Source organism: Protopterus annectens, chromosome 2.part1 (genome assembly GCF_019279795.1).
Source record: "Protopterus annectens isolate FY-2018-M chromosome 2.part1, PAN1.0, whole genome shotgun sequence".
In the NCBI taxonomy this organism is placed as follows: Eukaryota; Metazoa; Chordata; order Ceratodontiformes; family Protopteridae; genus Protopterus; species Protopterus annectens.
Genome location: NC_056729.1, coordinates 1,674,810,077 through 1,674,835,164, shown reverse-complemented (window position 1 = coordinate 1,674,835,164; position 25,088 = coordinate 1,674,810,077). Strand labels below are relative to the sequence as shown.

Below are 25,088 nucleotides of genomic sequence, written 5' to 3'. Positions count from 1 at the left end.
GCCCTGCCCTTTGGACTCACTACAGCCCCCAGAGTGTTCACCAAATGAATGGCAGTGGTTACGGCTCTCCTGAGATGTCAAGGATTCCAGGTGTTTCCATATCTAGACGACTGGCTCCTCACTGCCACCACCAGGCATCAGCTTCTCCAAGCCAGAAATTACACCATTCACACTTGCAGAGGGCTAGGAATTTCTATAAATTTCGAAAAATCTGCCTTGTCGCCTTGTCAGTCTATTACTTTTATAGGCGCAAGATTGGACACCGTACAACTTTCAGCAAGGTTAACAGACCAAAGGATCTTGGACATTCAAAGACACGTCCAGGTGATTCTTTTCAGCAACAAAATTCAGGCCAGATTTGCTCTGAAGTTACTGGGTCTTATGGCGGCCGCCATAACACTTCTTCCCCTCGCCCGCTTTTACATGCGTCTTCTACAATGGATGCTATTCACCCAATGGTCTTTTCAACAACTTCCCATGCGTCACGAGATCATAGTAACTCCAACTTGCAAAAGACATCTGACTTGGTGGATATCGTCCCCTCAAATCCATCAAGGCAGACCATTTGTTCCTCTTGCCTCGGTTGCCACGGTTACATCGGACGCCTCCCTGATCGTTTGGGGGGCATTATCAGGGCAGAATGGTCCATGGCACTTGGCAACCTTTCGAGTACCATCTGCACATAAATGTTCTGGAGATGAGAGCAGTGCTTTTAATGTTGCAAGCCCTCAACGACTCTCTTCCCCTGGGAACTATTGCAGTCCGAACGGACAATATGTCCGTAGTGTGGTATATAAACAAACAGGGCGGAACCAAGTCATATCCACTGTGTCGAGAGGCTCTCAGACTTTGGCAATGGGCAATCTCCTCTCACCGGTTTCTGATAGCAACGCACATCCCCGGGAAATCCAACATCATAGAGGACAGATTGAGCAGAGCTATTCTCATGCCTCACGAGTGGTCTCTCAAACAGTCAGTGACGGAAGAGATTTTTCAGAAGTGGGGCCTTCCTTGCTGCGACCTTTTCGCTACACCTCAAAACAGCAAATGCCCAGACGACTTCTTCTCTCTTCCCCCTTCCAGGCCATCCCCCCAGAGACGCTCTAACCCAAGATTGGCCCCGGGGACTTCTTTATACCTTTCCCCCTTTTCCGCTGATACCTCAGCTAATTCAGAAAGCAACCGCCTTGAGAGCCAAGTTGATTCTCATTGCCCCTTATTGGCCTCGACAGATATGGTTTCCGTTCCTACATCATTACCTCTTGGTACAGCCATGGCATCTGGACCCGGTTCCAGATCTTCTGACCCACCAGTCGGGTCAACTGCACCAATCCATACCTTCTCTCAACCTCACTGCTTGGTTGCTCAACTTCCATCCTTAGCCAGGCTTCCTATGATTTCTAATCCTGTACGGGATATCATAGTAGCTTCCCTAAAATCTTCTACCAGAAAGATCTACACTAGTAAATGGCGACGTTTCTCTTTCTGGGCAAAAGCTAGGAACATAGACCCCTATACTGCTCCAATTCATTCGGTATTGGACTTCCTAGCTGACATTTTTCATTCAGGATCCTTTTCTTCCACAGTGAAAGTTCAACTGGCAGCCATTTCAAATTTTCATATAGGCTTTTTGGACCACAACATTATGTCACATAAACTTTGCAAGGCATTCCTTCGAGGTATCTTTTTATTGAAACCTCCGATTAGAGACCCGCCCCACCACAGTGGGATCTAAATTTAATTTTAACATCCTTGATTCTTCCCCCATTCGAACCTGCAGCTGCCTGTTCTTTGAAATTGCTTTCTTGGAAGACACTTTTTCTAGTTGCCATTACTTCTGCCAGGAGAGTATCTGAGCTTCATGCTCTCTGTATTCGCCCTCCCTATCTAATATTCCACAAAGACAGGGTATCTCTAAGGACTAATCCGTCTTTCTTACCAAAGGTGGCATCGCAGACTAACCTAAATCAATCCATTGATCTTCCAGTATTTTTCCCGAATTATTCTGATAGAGCGGAACAAAAGTAACATTATCTCGATGTTCACCGCCAGCTCAGATATTATCTGGACAAGACTAAAATTTTTAGGAAATCTGATCAACTATTTCTATCCTATGCAGAGAACAGGAAAGGCCTTCCAGTTTCTAAGGTAACTTTATCTAGGTGGCTGTCTTCTGTGATCACTTACATTTATCAGCTCAGAGGCAAAGAGTTGATTTCTAACCCAAAAGCCCATTCTACCAGAGCTCTAGCTACATCTACAGATTTTCAAGCTAGACTTCCAATAGACACTATTTGTGCAGCAGCCACATGGGCCTCTCCTCATACCTTTGTTTCACATTACAAATTAGATTTGGTCTTCAGAGACAGAACGAATTTTGGTTCCACCGTTCTCAAGAGTCTGTTCCATTGAGCCACCCAGGATAGAGGTGCTAGGGACACGGTCCCATCCAGCAAGAATGAAGGCGAGATTGACAACTTAACATTTAGAAGTTATGTTAGTTGTCTTCTCTCGCCTTCTTTCTTGCGTCCCGCCCTCCATCCCCCTAGCCTGGTCAGACCGGGAAGATTATGCATCTTCTATTAAGAGGTTATTACCTTTTTCTAGCTGTTCAACTCCTAGTGTCACTAGATTACGTTGATCCTTTCTAGAGGGTTATGATGTTATTTAGTATTGTTATTTTCTTCCTCCTCTTCAGTTGGAAGAAAGTACTGCTATTTCTTTAGCTACCAAACGAGATCTGGGTAATCTCTGCCTTGCATCATGGAATATAGGGTTACCTCGAGCTGGTAAAATTAGCTCTCGAGCTTAGCAAGTGCCGAGTCGGAGCCGAGGATCGGCTCCGAACCCATCCAGCAAGAAAGAAGGCGAGAGAAGACAACTAACATGGAACGTTATGGTAGGTACATAACTTCTAATTTATCATTATGCATATTTGGGTGACAGTAGCTGACCGAAATTCCTTGCGTAATTTGACATGAATCATAATTTGTAGCTCTGCTTGACTTGCAAGTCTTGCATTTTGAGGAGTGCATTTTGTTTCTTGCTGTCAATGTACCATGAGTGCCATTTTCAATATCGACCTTTTTACAATTGGTGTTCCACTTGCACATTACAAAAACATTCAAGAGAAAGAGAGCACCCTCTTCTTTCAGAAAAATGTGAGCAAGTAGGCAGCCAGCCTTCTGCTGAAGAGCTGGTAGTCCATTGTTGTTAACGTTTTTGACAGTAAACCCTTAACATAGTTAAAATTTTCAGATTCTGACTAAGGTAATTTGTTTGCAGAAGGGCTACACTTTAACAAGAATGGTTTTGTTTAAAGTTTAAGTAGAAAATTTCTTTCAAGTGCTATTTCTTTTTTGTTAGGTTCAGCAGCAGCTGTACATCCTCTGGTTGATCCCTTGGCAGCTGGTCCCCATTTGGCCAGATTCCCTTATCCTCCTGGAGCAATCCCTAACCCTCTGTTAGGACAACCACCACATGAACATGAAATGCTTAGACATCCTGTTTTTGGTAAGCTTTCCATATGTACTTTGTGTCAACAATTGATTTTCTGAAAAAAGAATTTAGCATTTTCATTTATAAGTACTGTGTGAAAAATGTTAACTGGAATTTCTGTATTTGTGTCTTGTATCTGTTTTCTGCATGTCAGCTGCAGAATTTTTATTTAATTTAAAATATTAGCAGTGCCATTTAAATTTTAGTATAAACAGGGCTTGCTGTGTCACTGATTAGACATTATACCACTTATGATTAGAATTTAAATTGCACACTGTAAAATAGTTTTGCTTATAATGAGTCTTTGTTGTAATATTTTCATAGTCTTAAAACTTTATTCAGCATTTTATTTGTTTTGTCTCTTTTTCTTCATTATTGATAATATTTTGTTCATGTACTAACTCTCGATCTTCCCTGTAAAGATTACTTCTGTTGAATCCAGGCAAGCTGCATGACAAGTATTGTTAAATAACCTAAAATATTCCCAGTTTTATAAACAGAACTGTTATGCATTCAGACTCACTTGTGGGTGAGAGAACAAAAAGGTTGATACTGTTATATGTGGTAGTCGCTGGATTTTCTTAGTTGTGACTGGAAGGTAGTACAGCACTTAGGTCATTATAGATTGCTTGGCAGTCTAGTGGAGAAGGTTAAGGCAGAGTTATTTGTTATTAAAAGAGTATATGTCTTGTATTTCTGTGTTTTACACAGTCTCCAGTTCTGTAAGTCATTGCTTGTCAGACTTTTCTCTACAAGTGCCACATAAAGTCACAAAAGTGACTGCACTCCCTCTTAGCTCCTTAAAAGTTTGTACTGTTATAGTGGGATTTCCTTTATAAGAACAAGAGCCAAGAGTATTTCACACAGTACGTTATAAAACATTTTTGAATTAACTGGCTTCTATTCTGCTTTCCTTTTTGTGCCCCAGTGTCTGTTGTCCATCATCTTCCCCAGCATTGGCCCATTTGTTCATCATGGAGTGAGAGCTGTTCCCAGCTCATTTAAGAGGCAAGATTCGATCACAGAGCCATCATCCTGGCGGCCACTACTGAATTTTTATGTGGCTTCATCATGACCCTCTGTCGGTGACATGGGCTTCTGCATAGGTGGCAGAAGGACCACCTATGCCCTGGATAAAAAAGTGTGCCTACTTTCTTGCACGCCTCTGCAAGGCTACTGAACTGGCTTATAAGGACCTAACCCCCCCCCCCCAATCCTGTTCTTGGGAGAGCAGTTAAAACTTCTCCCCTGAAGTGTGTATGCTCATCACAGGGAGAAGTAACCACAACAGTCCACCTTCCCAAGTGAGCATGCTGATGTAGTTTATCACACATCTCTGGCCCATCCCTCTATTGTTCTTCAGAGTCCTGTTTTATGCTATTGCAAGTCTTTAAAGTTATGTTTTTGTTGTGTTACTAACAAGTCTGCAAATACAGAGTTGTAGTTTTAATATTGTCCAGTTACATCTATTATCTTAAACTGGGAAATGTTGGCAAGTCTGCAGTTTGTTACAGCATTTCTTCGTAGTTCTTGAGCATGTCCAAAATGGATCTCTTAAACAAGGACATAGGCAATCTCAATGCACTTTACCCCACCCAGTTCGGATTCGTCAAGGGCAGATCTTAACTGTTGAACCTGGTTGACTTCTTTGAGTCTGTCACCAAGGCCCTTGGATGAGGGAAAGTCAGTACATAACAGCTTACCTTGACTTAGCCAAGGCCTTTGACATAATCCCTCACTTGGGCATCATCAAAAAGGTAACACAACTTGGCATAAATCCCAGTTTCATCAGGTGGGTGGCCAACTGGCTCACCGACAGGACCCTCAAAGTCAAAATGGGTACCTCCACTTCTGATAGCAGACCTGTCCCTAGTGGAGTTCCCCAGGGATCTGTCCTGGAGCCCCTACTGTTTGGCATCTATTTCTCAAAGGCCCAGGCAAGCACAAAAGGCCTGTGGCTGACCAAGCTTGCAGCTGACTGTAAGTTTGGTGCTTTCATTGACTCCCCAAATGATGTTGGCATACTGCATGAGGGGGGTCTCGGCAACTAATGACCAGTGCCAAAGTCATAGCCTCAAGCTAAATGCAAAAAAAAGTATCGTCATACCATTCGGCAAAAAGATGACCCCCTACTGATTACCACAACAACTGCAACCCCCTAAGCACACAATATGTGGTGAGAGACCTAGGCACTCAGGTTGATAACCTCACATTAGACCGTCATCTAGCAGCAGTGGTCAGAAAAGCTTTTTTCATGGTTCTTCTCATAAGTAAAGGGATTGCGTCTAGAAAAAAGGAGGTTATTATCTCTCTGTACTCCTCCCTCATTAGACCAATAATTGAGTATAACGCCCTGTTTGGGATGTACCTCTCCAAACATATGCACCAACTGGAAAGGCCACTGAAATACCAAACAGAGAATCCATGGCCTCCGACACCTGTCATATGCAGACAGGCTCAAATCACTATCACTGTGCTCGGTATCATACAGATTGCTCAGGGGTGATCTGTGTCTCGGCTACAAGGCAATCTCGGACCCTGCCCTACTAGAGATGTCTATATCCGTAAGTCTAACTCATCACGCACTACCCCCTCAGAAGGCCTGAATATAATATGCGACATCAACAAAACCTGTTGGAGAGTCAGGTTTGTCTCCGAGAGGCTACCCCATCTCTGGAATAGACTTCCCATACATGTCAAACAGAGCACCTCGCTGACACTCTTCAAGCGTAGCCTTGATGAGTGGATGGGAAACCACAAATTTGTCCCAGGGGTTCCACCTGTGTTCATTGACAGGGGCGACAGGTGCTGATTGAGATTTCTTTTTGGGGATAAACTCTTGGCTAGGCTTGTAAGGGCCCCAGGGCCATTAGCCTAGTAACCTCCTATGATCCTATAATGTGTTTAGGCACCTTTATTTGAGAAACCCTACCACAAGTGTTTTATTATGCACAAAAATAATGCAGTATTATGCAGGAAGTTATGTGATTTTTTTTTTCCTTGTAGTATCCCAAAATGTATGTTTAGCTCTGCTTAAATGAGTTCTGTACAGTCCATTTGCATATTTTTGTTTTGATATATAATACTGTACCACAGTAAGTGCAATTGTACAAGTTTCTGATGAGGGCTGTGTGCTTGTTGAACGATTCAGTGTATTACTGTCCTATGTTCTGAAAATATTTTCCTAATGTGAGATGAATATGAGAAGCTCTTGCTGTTTTTGCTTGTCATGTGAGCACTGTAGAGTGGAAGATTCAAGTCACAAGTTTGGTACCTTACCATTGTCGTGTTGGCATTTTTCCTCAGCTGCAGCATATCCTCGAGATCTTCCTCCACCCATGTCTGCAGCTCACCAGTTACAAGCAATGCATGCACAGTCTGCAGAATTGCAGAGACTTGCTATGGAACAACAATGGCTGCATGCACATCCGCATATGCATGGAGCTCATCTAGCAAGTCAGGAGGATTACTACAGGTAACACAGAAATGATTCTGGTCAGTTTTACCTTGATTTTGTTTAGATACATTTTGTATTTTGTTTACATACATTTTGTATTTTGTTTAGATACATTTTGTATTTTGTTTAGATGCACTTTGAAATTGTAGCGCAGAGTTAGACAGTAAAGAAAGTATATCATTTTTCTGGTTTCATGTGATGTACATACATTGCAAGTTTGCTTTTGAGACATTTGTTGCCCTGGCATACCTTGTTTGCATAGTCTGGCTTTCTGACTCATACGTTCAAGTTACTCCTGGTTGTGGAAGTTAGTGTGAAAGGAAAAATATGGTGTGTTTCACTATTATGCTGCCACTAGGAAATTTAATGATGAAGAGTTTCAAGGTTTTTCTAAAAGATGTGGAAAATTGTAACCCATGAGTGATCATTAATTTATATAACTGCTCATTAAATGAAGTTGCTTGGTCTGTGTTAGTGACAGGGTCAAAATTTGTGTGCTGTCAAACAGCATCCATTGAACAGCCCTTAGCTGATGTAAGAAATAGTCTTCTGTCCCCTGCTTATTCTTCTACTTGGGGTCAGGGTGTCACTTCAGATGTCACCACCTCTCTCAATTCAGTGCCACACTCCTACCTTCTTTGACAGTTGTGTTTGAATGCCATGGGTATTTAGTCACATAGTCTGTTCATTTCTTGGCTGGATGTTCTTGTTTCCTTTGGCTTTCTCCGTGCTTCTTCCAAATTATCTTCAACAAATTGTCTGCTTTCCTGCAGATGTGTCTGAACCACCATAATCTTCTCTTTGACTTTCTTTGCATTTGGATCTACTTTGGTTTCTTCTGTGATGTAGTCATTTCATTGTCTGCCCCACAGTGTACATCTGCCACCTGTCTGTGTCACTTCATCTCTGTCACCTCTAGCTTTCTCAGCTGGTCTGCCTTTATTGCCCAGGATGTCCTTTATAGTTCAATGTTGCAGTAGCAACTGTTGGAAATTCCTGCTTGCAGAACCCACAGTACAGCGGATGCACACTCCAATGCAGCTTCAGTGTTATAAAAGCTTGTCAGATGGCACCATCTTTATTTTTTTCATGCCTCTGTCTGGAGACAGTCTCTCTTTAGGTCAGCCAGGGAGCATGACCTGCACAGATGTGTCCACAGACCATAACTGGGGAAGTAGGAAATGGGACCTAACTGGGAGTGGAACAAGAATAGAGTGGAATTGGTCCAAGCCAACACTCCATTGGAGGATGATGATGTTCTTCTTGTTTCACTGTTGCAGTCATTACATTTAGGGTAATCTGCTGGCAGGTTGCCCTCAGTCGGCCTGATTACCAAAGTCTTGGGTTTTGCGTCGGTTGCTGTCCCTTCTTCCTTGATGTTAGGTCGTCAGGGGTGTAAAACATGCAGCCGATGCCATTACATCAGTCTTTCTTGCCGCGCGGTGGCCGAAGCAGAAGCAGTTCGCAAGTGCCGGTCGTCCGACTCCTGAAATTTTCGTTTTTGAGTTTCAGAACCGAAGTCTTCAACTAAAAGCTAAGTACCCCATTGGGAAAACTTTTTCTTGCTCCTTACCGATGTCAGTAAAAGTTAATAATTGTATTACTTGTGGGAAGCAAATACCTCATAAGGATTTTCATTTATACTGTATTCCTTGCCTAGGCCCTGACCACAATGTGCCTTGCTGTCGGTTTTGGGCTAAATTTAATCAACGCACTATTAAACGTCGGTATATTTTTGCTATCCAGAAATGTCGGTTGGCAATCTGACTATAGGAATACCTAAAAAACGCAAAGAAAAAGACAGAGACGGACCGTCGTGGTCCAAAACCGACAAAGCTTCTCCTAAGCCAGTCGCCAGTTCGCTGGTACTCAGTGAGGCGCTTTCGCAGACCCTGATACCCGCTACTTTTGATTCGCAGGCCTCTATTGAGACCCATTAGGAGTCCGGTATGCCGTGAGATGCTGTAAGTATTGAACCCGTGGATGTCTCTACCTTAGATGGGTCCAGAGCCGCTGAGCAGGCACTAGTTTCTGAGGGTGTTTTCAAACCTAAAGAGTTGTATATTAAACCAACGCTATCTTCAAAACTAAGGGCAAAAACTACTACTCTGTCTAAAAAACTGACACTTGGGCCATGTGTACAGGCCCCAATGCCTAAAAAACAAATTATCAAAATGGCTGAGGATTTAATTACCTTGATCAGGGGTGTACCCCTCCCCCTCCCCCTCCTGCTAAGAGGCCTAGCAAGGCACTGACTATGAATCTTCAGATCAGGTTTCCATTTCTTCTGATCGGGAATTAGTTATTCCCACTTATGAGGACTCTGATGCAGAAGATTCTATCCCTTCTGCCTCTCCTCCTGAGGATTTTTCTTTTGGAGAAACTTTGCATACCTTAAGGAAACACTTTCACTGGGAGAGTCAGGATTTCTCAGAATCTAAAAAGAGACTTAGGGATTTTCTTCTTCTTCCTCAGCATAGGCCTTTGGCTATACCTCCTGTTCTAGACATTGTTGATGATGTTTTCTCAGAGTCCAGTATGGCTCCTGATTCCCTGCCTCGGGCTCCTAGTAAGCCAGACAGATACTACAGGGTTCTTGACTCCCACAAGTTCCTTTTTAAAAACCGTACTGCTGACCCTGAAACCATTTCTCAGGGTACCAAGGGCGTAAAGGCTTCTACAGCTAAAAATCCTACCCCTTCTGATAGAGATTCCAGGGTGCTGGATAGATGGGGTAAGAAGGTTTACACGTCTGCAACCTTGGCAATCAGAGCTTTAAACTGTCAATTTCATATGCTTAAATATCAACAGCATGTCATGGGTTTACTGAAACAGAAAATTATGTTGATTTCTGACTGTGTGGAAAATAGAGTTGCAGGATTTATTGCATTCAGCTGAACAAGTTGGAAAACATACTTTGCAATGTGGTTTTGATTCTTTGAAGGCCTCTTGCAGGGCTGCTGTAACTGGATCTGTGATAAGAAGGCATTCTTGGCTTAAGGAGCAAAATCTGCCTGACCATTTTAAAGCAAAATTGTTGGATGCTCCTTTGCAACAGAACAGTCTGGTAATAAGGCTGAAGAAGTTTTGAAAAAAAAATGGAAGATAAAGCTAAATCTATGCAAACTGTGAAAGATTTCCTACAAGTGCAGCCACCCAGGTTCAGTAGGCACTGGCCTACTAAGAACTGGTCCTTTCCAGTACCCACTAGAGCCGCTCAGGTTAAACCCAGACATTCCAAAGGCTCCAGGTTTCAGTCGCAAGGAACTTCTAGAACAAAGCAATGGGGTGCCTCCACCTCCAAATCTGTAAGTAACAAGGCACCTTCCTACGGTAAGCAGTCTCAATGACTTTCCACTGCAATCACCAAGCATTTATCTTTTGGACGTCCCTTTGGGGGGGGAAACTGGCACATCATGCATGAAACTGGCAACTGATTACTCAGGACGAATGGGTTTTAAATATAGTATCCCGGGGATACAGATTTCATTTCCACACGTTACCAATCCCAAATGGATGGCCAGATCTGCCTCCAAATCAGTGGACAGAGACCCAGAAACAAGTTATGTCCCTCATGAATATGGAGGCTATTCAACCAGTACCAGAAAAGGAAAAGGGACAAGGTTTTTATTCAAGGCTTTTCCTGCTACCCAGAAAAGACAAATCATGGCATCCAATTCTGGACTTATCCATTCTAAATACATTTCTGGACATTCCAAAATTCAAGATACTGACTATCAAACAGTTACTTCCTATACTAGGCAAGGATGCCTGGTTGGTAACTCTAGACTTAAAAGAGGCTTACCTGCATATCCCAATCAGGGCATCTTGCAGAAGATACCTCTGCTTCAAAGCAGGCTATTTGCATTACCAGTTCTCTGCACTGCCCTTTGGATAATCTACTGCACCCAGGGTCTTCACAAAGTGCCTGGCACCAGTAATTGCATTTTGCATGCAAAGAAATATTCAAATTTATCCATACCTGGACGATTGTCTAATTCAGGCAGAAAACAAGGACACTCTTCTAAAACATCTGGCGTTTGTAAAAAGGCTTCTAACTTGTCTAGGGTATACCATAAACGAAAATAAATCACAACTGGTACCCTCTCAAATAATTACATTCCTGGGTGCAAGCTTGAATACAACTGCCCAGATGACTTACCTTACGCCAGAAAAACAAATTCAATTAATGACTTACTTCAAACAGGTGGCCACAAAAACCCTGCTATCTGCAAGACAAATTCTGCAGGCCTTGGGGTTCATGACCTCCTGCAGTCTTCTAATTCCATATGCAAAACTGCATATGAGGAAAGTGGTACCTAAAAAGCTTATGGAGTCAATATTGTCACAGCCTGGAAACAATGATTTCTATCATTCCTTGCCTGCAGCTAGAGTTCGTATGCTGGACAAAGGCCTGTCACCAAAACAAAGGACTGTCATTCATTCCACCCCCTGCTGCCCAAACCCTGACTTCAGACGCATCAGATTATGCTTGGGGGGCGCATCTGGGCCAATGGAGCCCAAATCAAATGCACCTACATATCAATCAGAAAGAGATGCTAGCTGTACAGAATGCTCTGACAGCCTTCAAGGGCTATCTTCATCCAGGACAACTACTGATAAAGACAGACAACACCACAGTCATGTGATACATAAACAAGCAGGGGGGGTACCCATTCCTACCCCCTTTGCAGACTAGCCATGGCATTGTGGAACACGGCCTTGACTTATCAAATACTTCTACAAGTTCAGTTCCTGCCAGGAAAGCAAAGTACTCTGGCAGACGAACTAAGCAGAAATCTTATGGACCCACACGAATGGAAACCTGGATCCACAAATCTTCAGCATGTTGACATATGCAAATGGTGGAGCCCAGACATAGATCTTTTTGCCTCACCCCAAAACTATCAGTTGGGCAAATTCTTCACAAGAATTCATCACGAAAAAGCTTGGAAAGTGGATGCCCTATCCTTCAGCTGGAAAACCTATCAGTCTATGCCTTTCCCCCTCTGCTCTGCTCTCCAAAGTCAGACAGGAAAAAACAAAAATGATTCTGATTGCTACAGACTGGCCTCGGCAACACTGGTACCCGCTGCTGCGCAATATGTTGCACCTTCCTCCGTAGTACCTGCCTCACACACCTCACCTACTGTCTCAGCAGAACTGTCAAGTTCTGCACACTCCGCTCCAAACTCTGAATCTTGCAGCATGGCTAATCAACTAATTTCACCAGTTACAACTCTCAGCAAACCTGTGATGGATGTCATTTTGGAGGCTAGAAGGCCTAGTACTAGAAAATGTTATGCTGACAAATGGATAAGATTCTGTGCCTGGACCCAAGCACAAGGAATAAGCACAGCAATGCCCAATATTCCTCAGATTCTGCAATACTTAACTGAGATGCTTCACAAGGGCCTATCTTTTTCTTCCATAAAAATCCATGCCTCTGTCATTTCAGCTCCTTACAACACACAGCCTCCCCTCTTTTCTCATCCTCTGATAAAGCAGTACCTCAGAGTGGCCAAAAATTTAAGATTTCCCAGGAGAGCACCAACTCCTGCATGGGACCTCAATTTTGTTTTGGAAAAACTCACTCTACCTCCTTTTGAGCCAGGTGCTACTGCAGACCTAAAATTTCTCTCTTGAAAAACAACTTTTCTTGTAGCAGTTACTTCAGCTAGAAGGATTTCAGAGCTACAGGCTCTTATGGCAGTGGAACCTTTCATTGTTTTTTACCTAGACAGGGTGGCTCTCCGGACCAATCCATCCTTTATGCCTAAAGTGGTATCTAGTGTGGCCCTCAGACCATTCATCTGCCAACTTTCTTCCCCAATGCACAGAAAAAGGGTTAGCGGATTATGCATTCATTGGATGTACACAGACAACTAAGATTCTACTTAAACAAGACAAAATCTTTAAGAAAATCTGAACAATTACTGGTGGCATTTGCTGCAGGGGCAGAGGGAAAGGCTATTTCAAAGCAGACTATTTCTAAATGGATAAGCCCATTGTATTTGTTTCTGCTATATGCACCATGGTAAACCTGTCCCCAAGGGGATCAGATCTCATTCCACCAGGGCTGCATCTACTTCTGCAGCCTTTCTCAGAGGGGTTCCTACCAGAGACATTCTCAAAGCTGCTATCTGGAACTCAGTTCATACGTTCACCAAACATTACCATTTACCTCTCTTCTCCAAATCCAGAGCAGGCTTTGCCACTGCTGTCCTGCAGGGCCTTATAGCTGCTCCTAATGCTGTATAAATCCATCCTCCCAACCATAGCTTTGGGATTCTACCCAAATGTAATGACTGCAACAGTGAAACACAAAAAACATAGTACAGTTGTGTACACTTACCATAAATGTAGATGTTCGAGTGTATTCACTGTTGCAGTCCTGGTTACCCCGCCTCTAGCCCCCCGATTTTTCTCTAACTATACCTCTCATTTCTGTTACTATCTTTAAAAGCCTTTTTGGTGTATTTGCTTTTGTTTGGAGGTATACGTTTTGTGTGTTTTATTCTACATATGTGTGTGTGTGTGTGTGTGTATATATATATATATATATATATATATATATATATATATATATATAGCTCCCCATTTGGGGGGCACCTGACATCTGGGGCAAGAAAAACTGATGTAATGGCGTCGGCTGCATGTTTTATACCCCCTGACGACCTGACATCATGGAAGAAGGGACAGCAACCGACGCAGGACCCAAGACTTTAATCAGGCCGACTGAGGGCAACCTGCCAGCAGATTACCCTAAATGCAATGACTGCAACAGTGAATACACTTGAACATCTACATTTATGGTAAGTGTACACAACTGTACTTTCTTAGTGTTTCACTTTGACGTCAAGTCATCAGTGCTATAAAGCAAGGCAGCCGATGCCATTACATCAGTCTTTCTCTCTGTGGAGACTGTAGCAGAAGCAGTTCGCAAGTGTGCTGGTCAGTCGCTACCAGAGTTTGAATTCCAACTGAAAACGTCTAAAGCTAAGTACCCCATTGGGATCCTTTTTTCTTGAGCTAACCGGTGTCTAAAAAAATTAACAATTGTCTCACCTGTGGAAAGCAAATCCCACACCGAGACATCCATTCATACTGAGTCACTTGTTTAGGCCCAGACCACAACGTCCCCTGTTGCCGGTTCTGTGCCCTCTTTAACGCGAGAACCAGCTGCTGCCTTTGCTGACAGAAAATGCCTGGTTAGTTACCCTAGATCTAAAATATGCGTACCTCCACATCCCCATAAGGGAATCCTGCAGGAAATTCCTTCGCTTCAGAGCAGGCTTAACAACAGTTTCAGTTCTCTGCACTACCCTTTGGCTTACCTACTGCTCCCAGGGTATTCACCAAATGCTTAGCCCCAGCCATAGCCTTTTGCAGACAGAAAAATGTACAGATTTACCCTTATCTGGACGACTTCCTCATTCAGACAGAGTGCAAAGAAAAGCTTCTCAAGGACCTCCTCTTTGTCAAAACCCTCCTAACCTCCTTAGGGTACACCATCAACAAGAAGAAATCAAAGCAAGCACCCTCCAGGAAGATCATTTTCTTGGGAGCACTGCTAGACACAGGATCCCAAATGGCCTTCCTGTCCCCAGAAAAGCAGACCTTCCCGCCTCTTACTTTACCCAGCTGGCTTCCAGAAGTCACTTCACTGAGAGGAAGTTCCTGCAAGCCTTGGGGTACATGGCATCTTGCATCCTTCTGATTCCTCTGGCCAGGCTTCACATGAGAAAACTTCAGTGGTACCTAAAGAACCTTTGGTGTCAGCACTCCCAAACTCTAGAGACCTCTCTCCCACTGATCCCCTGTATAAGGGCAGAGTTTCTCTGGTGGGCAGTGGCCTGGGCCAAGAACAAGGGTCTTTCCTTCACCCTTCGCCCAGTCGGGCAAACCATTACCACCAACACCTCAGATATTGCTTGGGGCACTCACCTAGAAGGCAGGTGCACCCAAGGTCTTTGGGATGCCCAGCACCTTCCCTTACACATCAACCAGAAGGAAATGATGGTAGTACAAAAGGCTGTGACATCCTTCAAACCCCACCTCAAGCCGGGGGGGTTCTCCTTATCAAAACAGACAACACCACAGTAATGTGGTACATCAACAAACAGGAAGTGACCCAATCTTATTCTCTGTGCAGGCTAGCCATGAATCTCTGGCTGACAGCTTCTTCCATGGGATTACACCTAATAGCCCAATACCTACCAGGGATCAACAACACCCTGTCAGACCACTTAAGCAGACATTTACTGGACACCCATGAATGGCAACTCCATAGAAAAATCTTTTTACAACTCACCCGGGGGTGGGAGACTCCAGAAGTGGATCTCTTTACTTCGCATCTCAACCATCAGCTGAAAAAATTGTGTACCAGGGAGCATCACCACATAGCATGGAAGGTGGATGTATTGACCTTCTCCTGGAACACCCTCTTTGTGTATGTATTCCCTCCTCTGCCTCTTGTTCCCAAGGTACTGATCAAAATAAGGGAGGAAAGACCAAAGCCCATCCTCATTGCTCCAGATTGGCCCAGGCAACATTTGTACCCCTTACTGCGCAGCCTGACATTACAGCCTCCCAGGCAGCTTCCCCTGATCTCAGACCTCTTGACTCGGGTGGGGGGGATGCTGCAGAGACTCTATCAGCATGGCTAATACTTTAAAAGCAAACAAGGGGTCCATGTTAAGCAAGCAGGTCTTAGACGTTATCACAGAGGCCAAAAGGCCCAGCACCAGAAAATCTTGCGCAGGAAAATGGAAAAGATTCTGCTGCTGGAGCCAGTCCAGAGGGGGCAGTACCTCACAACCTTCCATCCCTCTTATCCTGGACTACCTAGTGGAGCTACTTAATAGTGGCTTCTATTCTCTTATATTAAAATCCACGCCTCAGCCATTTCAGCTCATTTTGATAACAGGTCAGCCCCTGTTCTCCCATCCTTTGATTAAACAATTCCTCAGAGGGGCTTCTAATATCAGACCTCCCAGAAGGCCACCCACGCCAGCCTGGGACCTGAATTATGTTTTGGAAAAACTAACCTTACCACCCTTCGAACCTGCTGCTTCAGCAGAACTGAAATACCTCTCCTGGAAGACTGCTTTCCTACTATCTATCACCTCAGCCAGAAGGGTTTCAGAACTTCAGGCACTGATGGCCATTGAGCCCTTCATTGTTTTCCATGCAGATAGGATCTCCCTGAGGACTAATCCCACTTTTATGCCCAAGGTGGTGTCTAATGTGACTCTCAACCAGGCCATACATCTACCCACCTTCTTTCCTATCCCTCAAAACAAGGGGGAAAGAATTCTACACTCACTAGACATGCCTAGACTGCTCAGTTACTACCTGGACCATACTAAACCCTTCAGGAAAACAGACCAACTACTTGTCAGCTTTGCTGCAGGGGCAGAGGGGAAGCCCATTTTCAACCAAACCATTTCCAAATGGATATCACACTGTATCCATTTCTGCTACAGATTACATGGGGAACCACCCCCAAGTCTATTTGTACCCTTTCCACTAGGGCAGCCTCCACTTCCACAGCTTTCCTCAGAGGAGTTCCCACCAGGGACATCCTGGAAGCTGCCACTTGGACTTCTGTTCATACCTTTACCAAACAGTACCTACCTCTGTTTTCTAAGGCTAGGGCAGGGTTTGCCTCTGCAGTTCTGCAGGGCATGCTGACCCATTCCTAGGTCTCTTACTAATCTTACCACCCCTCTCCTCAGCTTTGGGAATCCTCCCACAGGTGATGACTGCAGCAGTGAAACACGAAGAACATAGTGCAGTTGTGTACACTTACCATAAATGTAGATGTTCGAGTGTATTCACTGTTGTAGTCCTGGTTTCCCTCCCTCCTTCCCCTTTATATCTTCTTTCTTTAGGGAGACATAAACTTCTAACGGTGCTTTTAGCCATCAGGACCACTTTACCATATTTACTTGTGCCTCTGACTGGTTAGGGCAAAAAAAAACTGATGTAATGGCGTCAGCTGCCTTCCTTTATAGCACTAACGACCTGATGTCAGTCAGCATGCAACAGCATCCAACGCAGAAAAACATTGACTCTAGTATTCTGGCTGGCCGAGGCCTACCACAGCAGGGATATAACCCACAGCAACAGTGAATACACTCAAACATCTACATTTATGGTAAGTGTACACAACTGTACTTTCTGTCCACACTGCTGAGAGGTGATGAGGGTATGTATGGGAATGAGCTGTTTCCACAAATTGCCTTCTGATAGCACATCACATCTTGGGAAAATCCAGCTCCATAGTTGATTATCTCAGCCACTACTTGCTGCTGCTGCTGCATGAGAGTTCCATCAACCTGTCAGTAACACAGAAAGATGTTTTTCGTGTTTCACTGTTGTAGTCATGACTATTGGGATTTCCTGCCATGAAAGCTCTTGGCCGGCCTGACTGCCAGAGAAGACTGTGTTTGCTTCCCAGGCTGGTGGATGCCTTTATTGATGTCAGTGCGCTCAGGTATAAAATGAGCCAGCCTGCATCATCACATCAGTTGTTGATTGCCACCAGAGCCCGAAGCAGTATACAAGTGCATCGGTCAGTCTGCACCAGAGAGAAGTTGTCATTGGAAAGGTAAGTACCCTGTAGGGGAAATTTTTTCTATTTTTCTTAACTCATGTGAGATAAAGTGAATAATTGTCCCATACACAGACTTTCATAGTCTCTGTGTTACTTACTTAGGCCCATACCACAACGTCCCAAACTGTCTTTTCTATGCTAGGTTTAACGCTAGAACAATTAGGTGTAGGGCCAAATTCTTAGCTTGTTTTCTAAGACAAAAATCAATTGAACCAAAGCCAATGGTGTCCGCCAGTCTTCCTGATTTTCAGCTGCATAAGTGCAGAAAAGAGAAGAAACTTAAGCCAAAGTTGTCGGATGACAATCGCTTCCCTCCTGACTCTCCTGCTAGAATGCTAGTTGTTGAAGAAAGTGAGGCACCTTTGCAACCCCCTTCGACATTTGAAATGGCAATCCAGGCCTCTGTCGAGACCCATTTGGAGTCTGACATGCCTTCGGTTTCTTCCAGGGAATTGTTATAGCTAAGCTTGTATAGGCCCTAGGGCCGATAGCCTAGTACCAACCTATGAACTTCCACGCAGATGTTCATCGTGTTTCACTGTTGCAGTCATGTCTGTAGGGTTCTCCCCTGCCGGCAGGCAGTCCTTGGTCGGCCAGAATCCCAAAGTCTGGGTCCGGCGTCGGCTGTTCAGCCATGCTCCCTGACGTCAGAGCGCCAGGAGTACAAAGATGACAACCGACGCCATGTTCTCCAGTCTTTCTTGCCGTGCGGTGATAGCAGCTCGCAAGTGCCGGTCGGCTGACTCCTGACAATTTTTTCTAAACAAACTTCAGTCCGAAGATTTTCTTCTCCTACTCAAAGCTAAGTACCCCATTGGGGAAACTTTTTTTTCTTGCTCCAGTCCGATGTCAGAAAAAGTTAATAATTGTATTTCATGTGGGAAGCAAATACCTCATAAGGATTTTCATTCTTACTGTATTCCTTGCTTAGGCCCTGACCACGACGTAGCTAGTTGTCGGTTTTGTGCTAGATTCAATCAACGTACTATTAAACAAAGGTACGATTTTGCATTTCATTACTTCGGTAGGCGTTTTAATTACAAAATGTCGTCGGATACGGTTCCGGCTACCAGAGTTCACAAACTACGCAAGGACAAAGACAGGCCTCCGAGGTCCAAATAAGACGATATCGCACAAGCAGAGCCAGCTTCAGGTTCGGCAGTCGTCAGTGAGGCGCTTTTGCAGCCCCTGTCGTCGGCCATTTCGGAACCTATAGCCGAAACGGACACCCACGAGGAGCCAACTAGGCCTTTGAATATTTCTGTTGCAGGACCTTCGGACAGTGCTCCTTCGGATGGGTCCGGAGCCGCTGTGCAGGTACCGGCTTCCGAAGGGGTTTTCAGGCCTACGCAGCTTCTAATAAAGACAAAGGCAAAGACTCCTTCCAAATCAAAGACTGCAGCCCAGGCCTCTTCTGATCCAGCTCCCAAGTCTCAGAAACAGTTACTTAAGATGGCGGAGGACTTACTTACTATGATTAGGGGTTCACATCCTCCTGCAGATAAAAGGCCAAGGCAGGAAGTTTATTATGACTCCTCTGATCAGGCTTCTGTTTCTTCAGTTTCTTCTTCTGACCAGGAATATTCTTTCCCTCCTTATGAGGATTCTGATGCTGAGGAATCCATTCCTTCAGCTTCTCCCCCTGAGGATTTCTCTTTTGGGGAAACTTTGCATGAAATGAGGGAACATTTCCACTGGGAAGGACAGGAGTATTCAGAATCTAAGAAAAGACTAAGGGATTTTCTTCTTCTTCCCCAGCATAGACCCCTGGCTATTCCTCCTGTTTTAGATATTGTGGATGATGCTTTTTCGGAGGCTAACTTAACTCCTGATTCTTTTCCTCCAGCTCCTGTTAAGCCAGACAGATACTATAGGGTTCCTGATTCCCACCAGTTTTTATACAAGAACCCTACTGCTGACCCTGAAACCATTTCTCAGGGTCCTAAGGGCGTAAAGGCTGCTTCTGCTAAAAACCCCATTCCCACTGAGAAGGATTCCAGATCTTTAGAAAGATGGGGCAAAAAAGTGCACACTTCTGCTACTTTATCTATTAGGGCTTTAAACTGTCAGTTTCATATGCTGAAATACCAGCAATTTCTCCTGTCCTAAAACAGAAGCTTACTTCCATTTCCGCCTGTGCAGATAAGGAGTTACATGACTTAATGCATGCCACTGAACAAGTTGGGAAGCATGGTTTACACTGTGGATTTGATGCCTTAGAGGCTTCTTGTAGGGTTGCTGCCTCTGGCACAGTAATTAGAAGGCACGCTTGGTTAAAGCAACAAAATTTGCCAGATCAAGTAAAAGCTAAATTATTGGATGCTCCTGTTCAGCATAATGTTTTGTTTGGATCTAAAGCTGAAGAGGTGATTAAAAAGATGGAGGACAAGGCAAAATCCATGCAAACAGTTAAAGATTTCTTACAAGTACAGCCACCCAGATTTAGTAGGAATTGGCCTACAAAAAATTGGTCCTTTCCCAATTCAGACAGGCCTCAGAGGGGTAGATACAGACGCTCCCGAAGAAGGCCTCAAACGCAACCCTCTTATAGACCAAGACAGTGGACTGCTTCCACCCCTAGGGGAGGAGAGGACAGGTCGCAAACTCATAGGAAACAGACTCAATGACTCCCTCTGTTGGGCTGCAGGAACTTCTTGCCTGGAAGCCCCTCTCGGAGGAAAACATTCTCTTTTTCACCTAAATTGGACTCATATAACCCAAGACAAGTGGGTTCTGGATGTAATTTCAAGAGGTTACAAATTCCATTTTTATACCCTACCAAGGCCAAGCGGATGGCCAGATCTTCCAAAACATCAGTGGTCAGAAGCCTTAAACCAGGTGGAAGCTCTCTTGGCTATGAAAGCCATAGAACTAGTTCCACTTTCAGAAATGGGACAAGGTTTTTACTCAAGGTTCTTTCTAGTCCCCAGGAAGCAAAATTCATGGAGACCCATTCTGGATCTGTCAGTCTTGAACACTTTTCTAGAGATACCAAAATTCAAGATGCTTACTCTACAGCAACTACTTCCAATGCTGTCCAAAAATGCATGGATGGTGACTTTGGATTTAAAGGAGGCATATTTACACATTCCCATCAGGTAGGAACGCAGAAAATACCTCAGGTTCAAGGCCGGATCGAGGCACTATCAATTCTCTGCGCTGCCCTTTGGATTGTCTACTGCGCCCAGTGTCTTTACCAAATGCCTGGCTCCAGTAGTAGCTTATTGCAGACTCAAGGGAATTCAAATTTACCCTTATCTGGACGACTGTCTTATTCAGGCAGACAGCAAGGATGTCTTACTCCAGCATCTAGAGTTTGTTCAGAATCTTCTCAAGTTCCTGGGATTCACTGTAAACATAAAAAAGTCAAATTTGACACCCTCACAACAGATAATATTTCTGGGCGCTTCTCTAAACACAACAACCCAGATGGCATTTCTGACATACGAAAAACAATTACAGCTGGCCTCAACTTTCAAAACCTTGGCAACTTTAACTCCGCTATCTGCAAGGAGATTCCTGCAGGCTTTGGGTTACATGGCCTCCTGCATCCTTCTCGTACCATATGCAAGGCTACATATGAGGAAAATACAGTGGTACCTTAAAAGTGTATGGTCTCAGCATTGCCACAGTTTAGACATACTGATCTCCGTCCTGCCTTGTCTTCAAAAGGAATTCCTTTGGTGGTCCAAGGCATGTACTCTGAACAAAGGAAAACCCTTCTGTCTGCCTCCTGCCACTCAGATACTGACCACGGACGCCTCAGATTATGCATGGGGAGCCCATTTTCAGGGCAACTGTCTGCAGGGCCTTTGGACAAAGGATCAGAAGCACCTGCATATCAATTTAAAGGAAATGTTAGCCGTACAGAAAGCTCTATTGGCCTTCAGGAATCTTCTACAACCAGGACAACTACTGATACGGACAGACAACACCACAGTTATGTGGTACATAAACAAGCAAGGGGGATCTCATTCCTATCCCCTTTGCAGACTAGCCATGGATCTTTGGAACACAGCTCTAGCTTGCAATCTGGACCTTCAAGCACAGTTTCTACCAGGGAAGCAAAACTTCCTGGCAGACAGTCTGAGCAGAAACCTTTCGGACCCACACGAATGGATGCTGGACACCGAAATAAAGATGATTACTGCAGTCTGGGGATGTCCTCACATAGACCTCTTTGCATCCCACCTCAATCATCAACTACAGATTTTTTGCACCAGGACTTTCCACGAACATGCTTGGAAAGTGGATGCACTATCATTCAGTTGGATAAACCTCTCTGGATATGCCTTTCCGCCTCTTCCTCCTCTTCCACGAGTATTATTAAAGATCAAACAGGACAAGCCCAAGATGATAATCTTGCTGACCCCAAATTGGCCTCAACAGTTTTGGTACCCAACACTGAAAAACCTTTGTCTGGAGCCCCCTTGGGTTTTACCACAGACTCCGAACCTTCTGTCCCAACACCAGAGTCAGGTTCTACACTCCCATGTCATAACTCTCAGCCTGGCGGCCTGGTTAATCCAGGGTCTTTGAATCATTCTCTCTTACCCAAGCAGGTTTTGGATGTCATTTTAGAAGCCAGACGTCTTAGCACTAGGAAATCTTATACAGGAAAATGGAAAAGATTTTGTTCCTGGATGCAGACTCCGGATTCTGATCCTCTTATTCCTAACATTCCTCAGATTTTACTTTACCTGACAGACCTCTTACATAAGGGTCTCTCTTTCTCTTCCATAAAGATTCATGCCTCTGCTATTTCTGCTCATTATAATACAGACCCTCCAATCTTTTCCCACCAGCTCATGAGACAGTTTCTCAGAGGAGCTAAGAACTTAAGGCCCCCTAGATCTCCTCCCATTCCTGCTTGGGATCTCAACTATGTTTTGGAAAAGCTCACCTTACCTCCTTTTGAGCCTGCTGCCACATCTGACATCAAGTTTTTATCTTGGAAGACAGCCATCCTGTTAGCTCTGACCTCTGCCAGGAGAGATTCAGAGTTGCAAGCTCTTATGGCTGTAGAACCTTATATTATTTTTCATCAAGACAGGGTGTCTTTAAGGACTAATCTTACTTTCATGCCTAAGGTGGTTTCCAAAGTGGCTTTAAATCAAACTATTCACTTGCCAACTTTTTTCCCCACTCCTCAAAATAAAGGGGAAAGGATCTTACATTCCTTGGACGTACACAGACGACTACGTTTTTACCTGGACAGAACCAAGGACATCAGGAAATCAGAGCAATTGTTTGTTTCTTATGATTCAAGTTCCCAAGGTAAAGCCATTTCAAAACAGACCATTTCTAAATGGATTGCTCATGGAATCAGATTTTGCTATTCACACCATGGAAAGCAAATCCCAGGGAGTATAAGGACTCACTCTACCAGAGCTGCTGCCACTTCTGCTGCCTTCCTCAGGGGAGTTCCTACCAAAGACATTTTGGAAGCTGCAACTTGGAGTTCAGTGCATACTTTTTCCAAGCACTACAATCTACCTCTCTACTCTAAGTCTAGGGCAGGCTTTGCTTCTGCAGTCTTGCAGGGTCCTATAGCCGCCCCCTCTACTTTATGACCACCTCCCTTTCATTCTGCTTTGGGATTCTACCCTACAGTCATGACTGCAACAGTGAAACACGATGAACATAGTACAGTTGTGTACACTTACCATAAATGTAGATGTTCGAGTGTCTTCACTGTTGCAGTCTGCTTCCTCCCTCCTGTCCCCTCTTATTTTTTCTTTTGTGTGGTTCCTTTTTTCACCCTTCTTCTGAGGTGTATTTGCAAAGGGTATGGGACCTTACTCATTTTGGAACTTCTGACATCTGGGGCAAGAAAAACTGGAGAACATGGCGTCGGTTGTCAGCTTTGTACTCCTGGCGCTCTGACGTCAGGGAGCATGGCTGAACAGCCGACGCCGGACCCATACTTTGGGATTCTGGCCGACCGAGGACTGCCTGCCGGTAGGGGAGAACCCTACAGTCATGACTGCAACAGTGAAGACACTCCAACATCTACATTTATGGTAAGTGTACACAACTGTACTTTTCAGCTCATTGGTTGGGTCTGAGGTCACTCAACAGGCCACTGCTTCCGGCGAGCGCTCATTAACTGGCAGTACAGTGAGGCCTAGGCCTACGCTGGAGCATTTCCACAGAGTCAGGCTCTAGGACATTGGAAGCACCTAGGCCTAAGGCCAAACCCTAAAGAAAGGCAGTGTGGCAAGGCCTCCACCTAGACCTACGGGCTGCTAGTTACTGGGATCCCAACACGATTAGATTAAGCTGACTGAGGACTTCCTAAACATTGTAAGGACCAGACAGACCACAGGTGAACCCATCCCTGGAAAAAGGAAAAGGGATGACTATACTGATATTTACACAGATCCCTTACTATCTGAGGAGCATTCAGACTTTGAAGACTCTGGCTTAGAGGAAGCACCTTCTTACACATCCTTTGAGGAATCAAATTGTGAGGAGAACCTTCCCTTGGCGTTGCCTCCAGAGGACCAAACTTTTTGGGAAACTCTTCATGCTATGAACCAGCATTTTCAGTGGGAAGTACAAGATTAACCCCAGTCCAAGAACAGAGTTAGGGAGTTCTTGGACCTCTCTGAACATAAACTGTCGCTTGTCCGGTCAGGATAAAACAGACAAACTGTTCTAGGCTCGGTTCATGCAGCTTTATTGCATATAAACACATCAGGATTGACGCTTAGTAACTTAAATAAACTTATTAACAGACTTGACTACTGCACTCATACTTGTTAACAGTCTGGCTGTTCACTCAAAATGCAGTTCTGCCTCACGTGCCCTCTATTCATACGCACATGCCCTCACTTTGAATGCTTCTTAGTCACAACACACACACACACTGTTCTACACAAACCTTTAGTTATTCCTCCCATTTTGGATGTGGTAGAGGATGTTTTCCAGGATGCCTTCATGAACCCTGACTCACTTTCCCCTGCCTCTAACAAACCAGACAGATTCTTTTAGGTACAAGACACCCTTAAGTATCTGTTTAAAAATCCTTTGGCTGATTTGGAAGTTGTTACTCCAAGGCCTAAAGGGGCCAGGGCCAGTGCCAGTACCTCCAAGAATCCCCTGCCCACAGACAAGGAGAGTAGGGCCCTAGACATGTTCAGAAAAAGATATACACCTCTGCTACGCTATCTGTGAGGGCCCTCAACTGTCAATTCCATATGATCAGATATCAGCAAACCATCCTAGATCAACTCAAATAAAAGATTTCATCCATGGGGGATAAAAATCTGGCTAAGGAACTTTTGGACTTGTCACTCCACTTCCCAGGTAGCTAAACACTTTGCATTGTGGGTATGATGCCATGGAGGCATCTGGCAGGGCAGCTGTCACTGGTTCAGTGATTAGGAGACATGCACAGCTTGTGAAGCAATCTCTCCCTGATCATGTAAAGGCTAACCTTTTGGACGCTCCCCTTGACAAAAGCAGACTTTTTGGACCAACAGTTGAACCAGTACTCAAAAGGATGGA

At 44.4% G+C, this 25,088-nt stretch overlaps 1 protein-coding gene across 8 annotated transcripts in view; it reads left to right on the top strand.

Moving 5' to 3' along the window:
* Positions 1 to 25,088, top strand: part of RERE (arginine-glutamic acid dipeptide repeats) — a 3,515,893-nt gene that overhangs the window by 3,437,609 nt on the left and 53,196 nt on the right. For 7 of the 8 annotated variants that reach the window (XM_044063104.1, XM_044063103.1, XM_044063106.1 and 4 more), the window contains 2 exons: positions 3,367 to 3,513; positions 6,805 to 6,973. In XM_044063104.1, coding sequence (XP_043919039.1) covers positions 3,367 to 3,513; positions 6,805 to 6,973 — 316 coding nt within the window. Of the gene's footprint in view, positions 1 to 3,366; positions 3,514 to 6,804; positions 6,994 to 25,088 lie in introns of all 8 variants that reach the window. The other variant, XM_044063107.1, reaches the window with a different exon arrangement.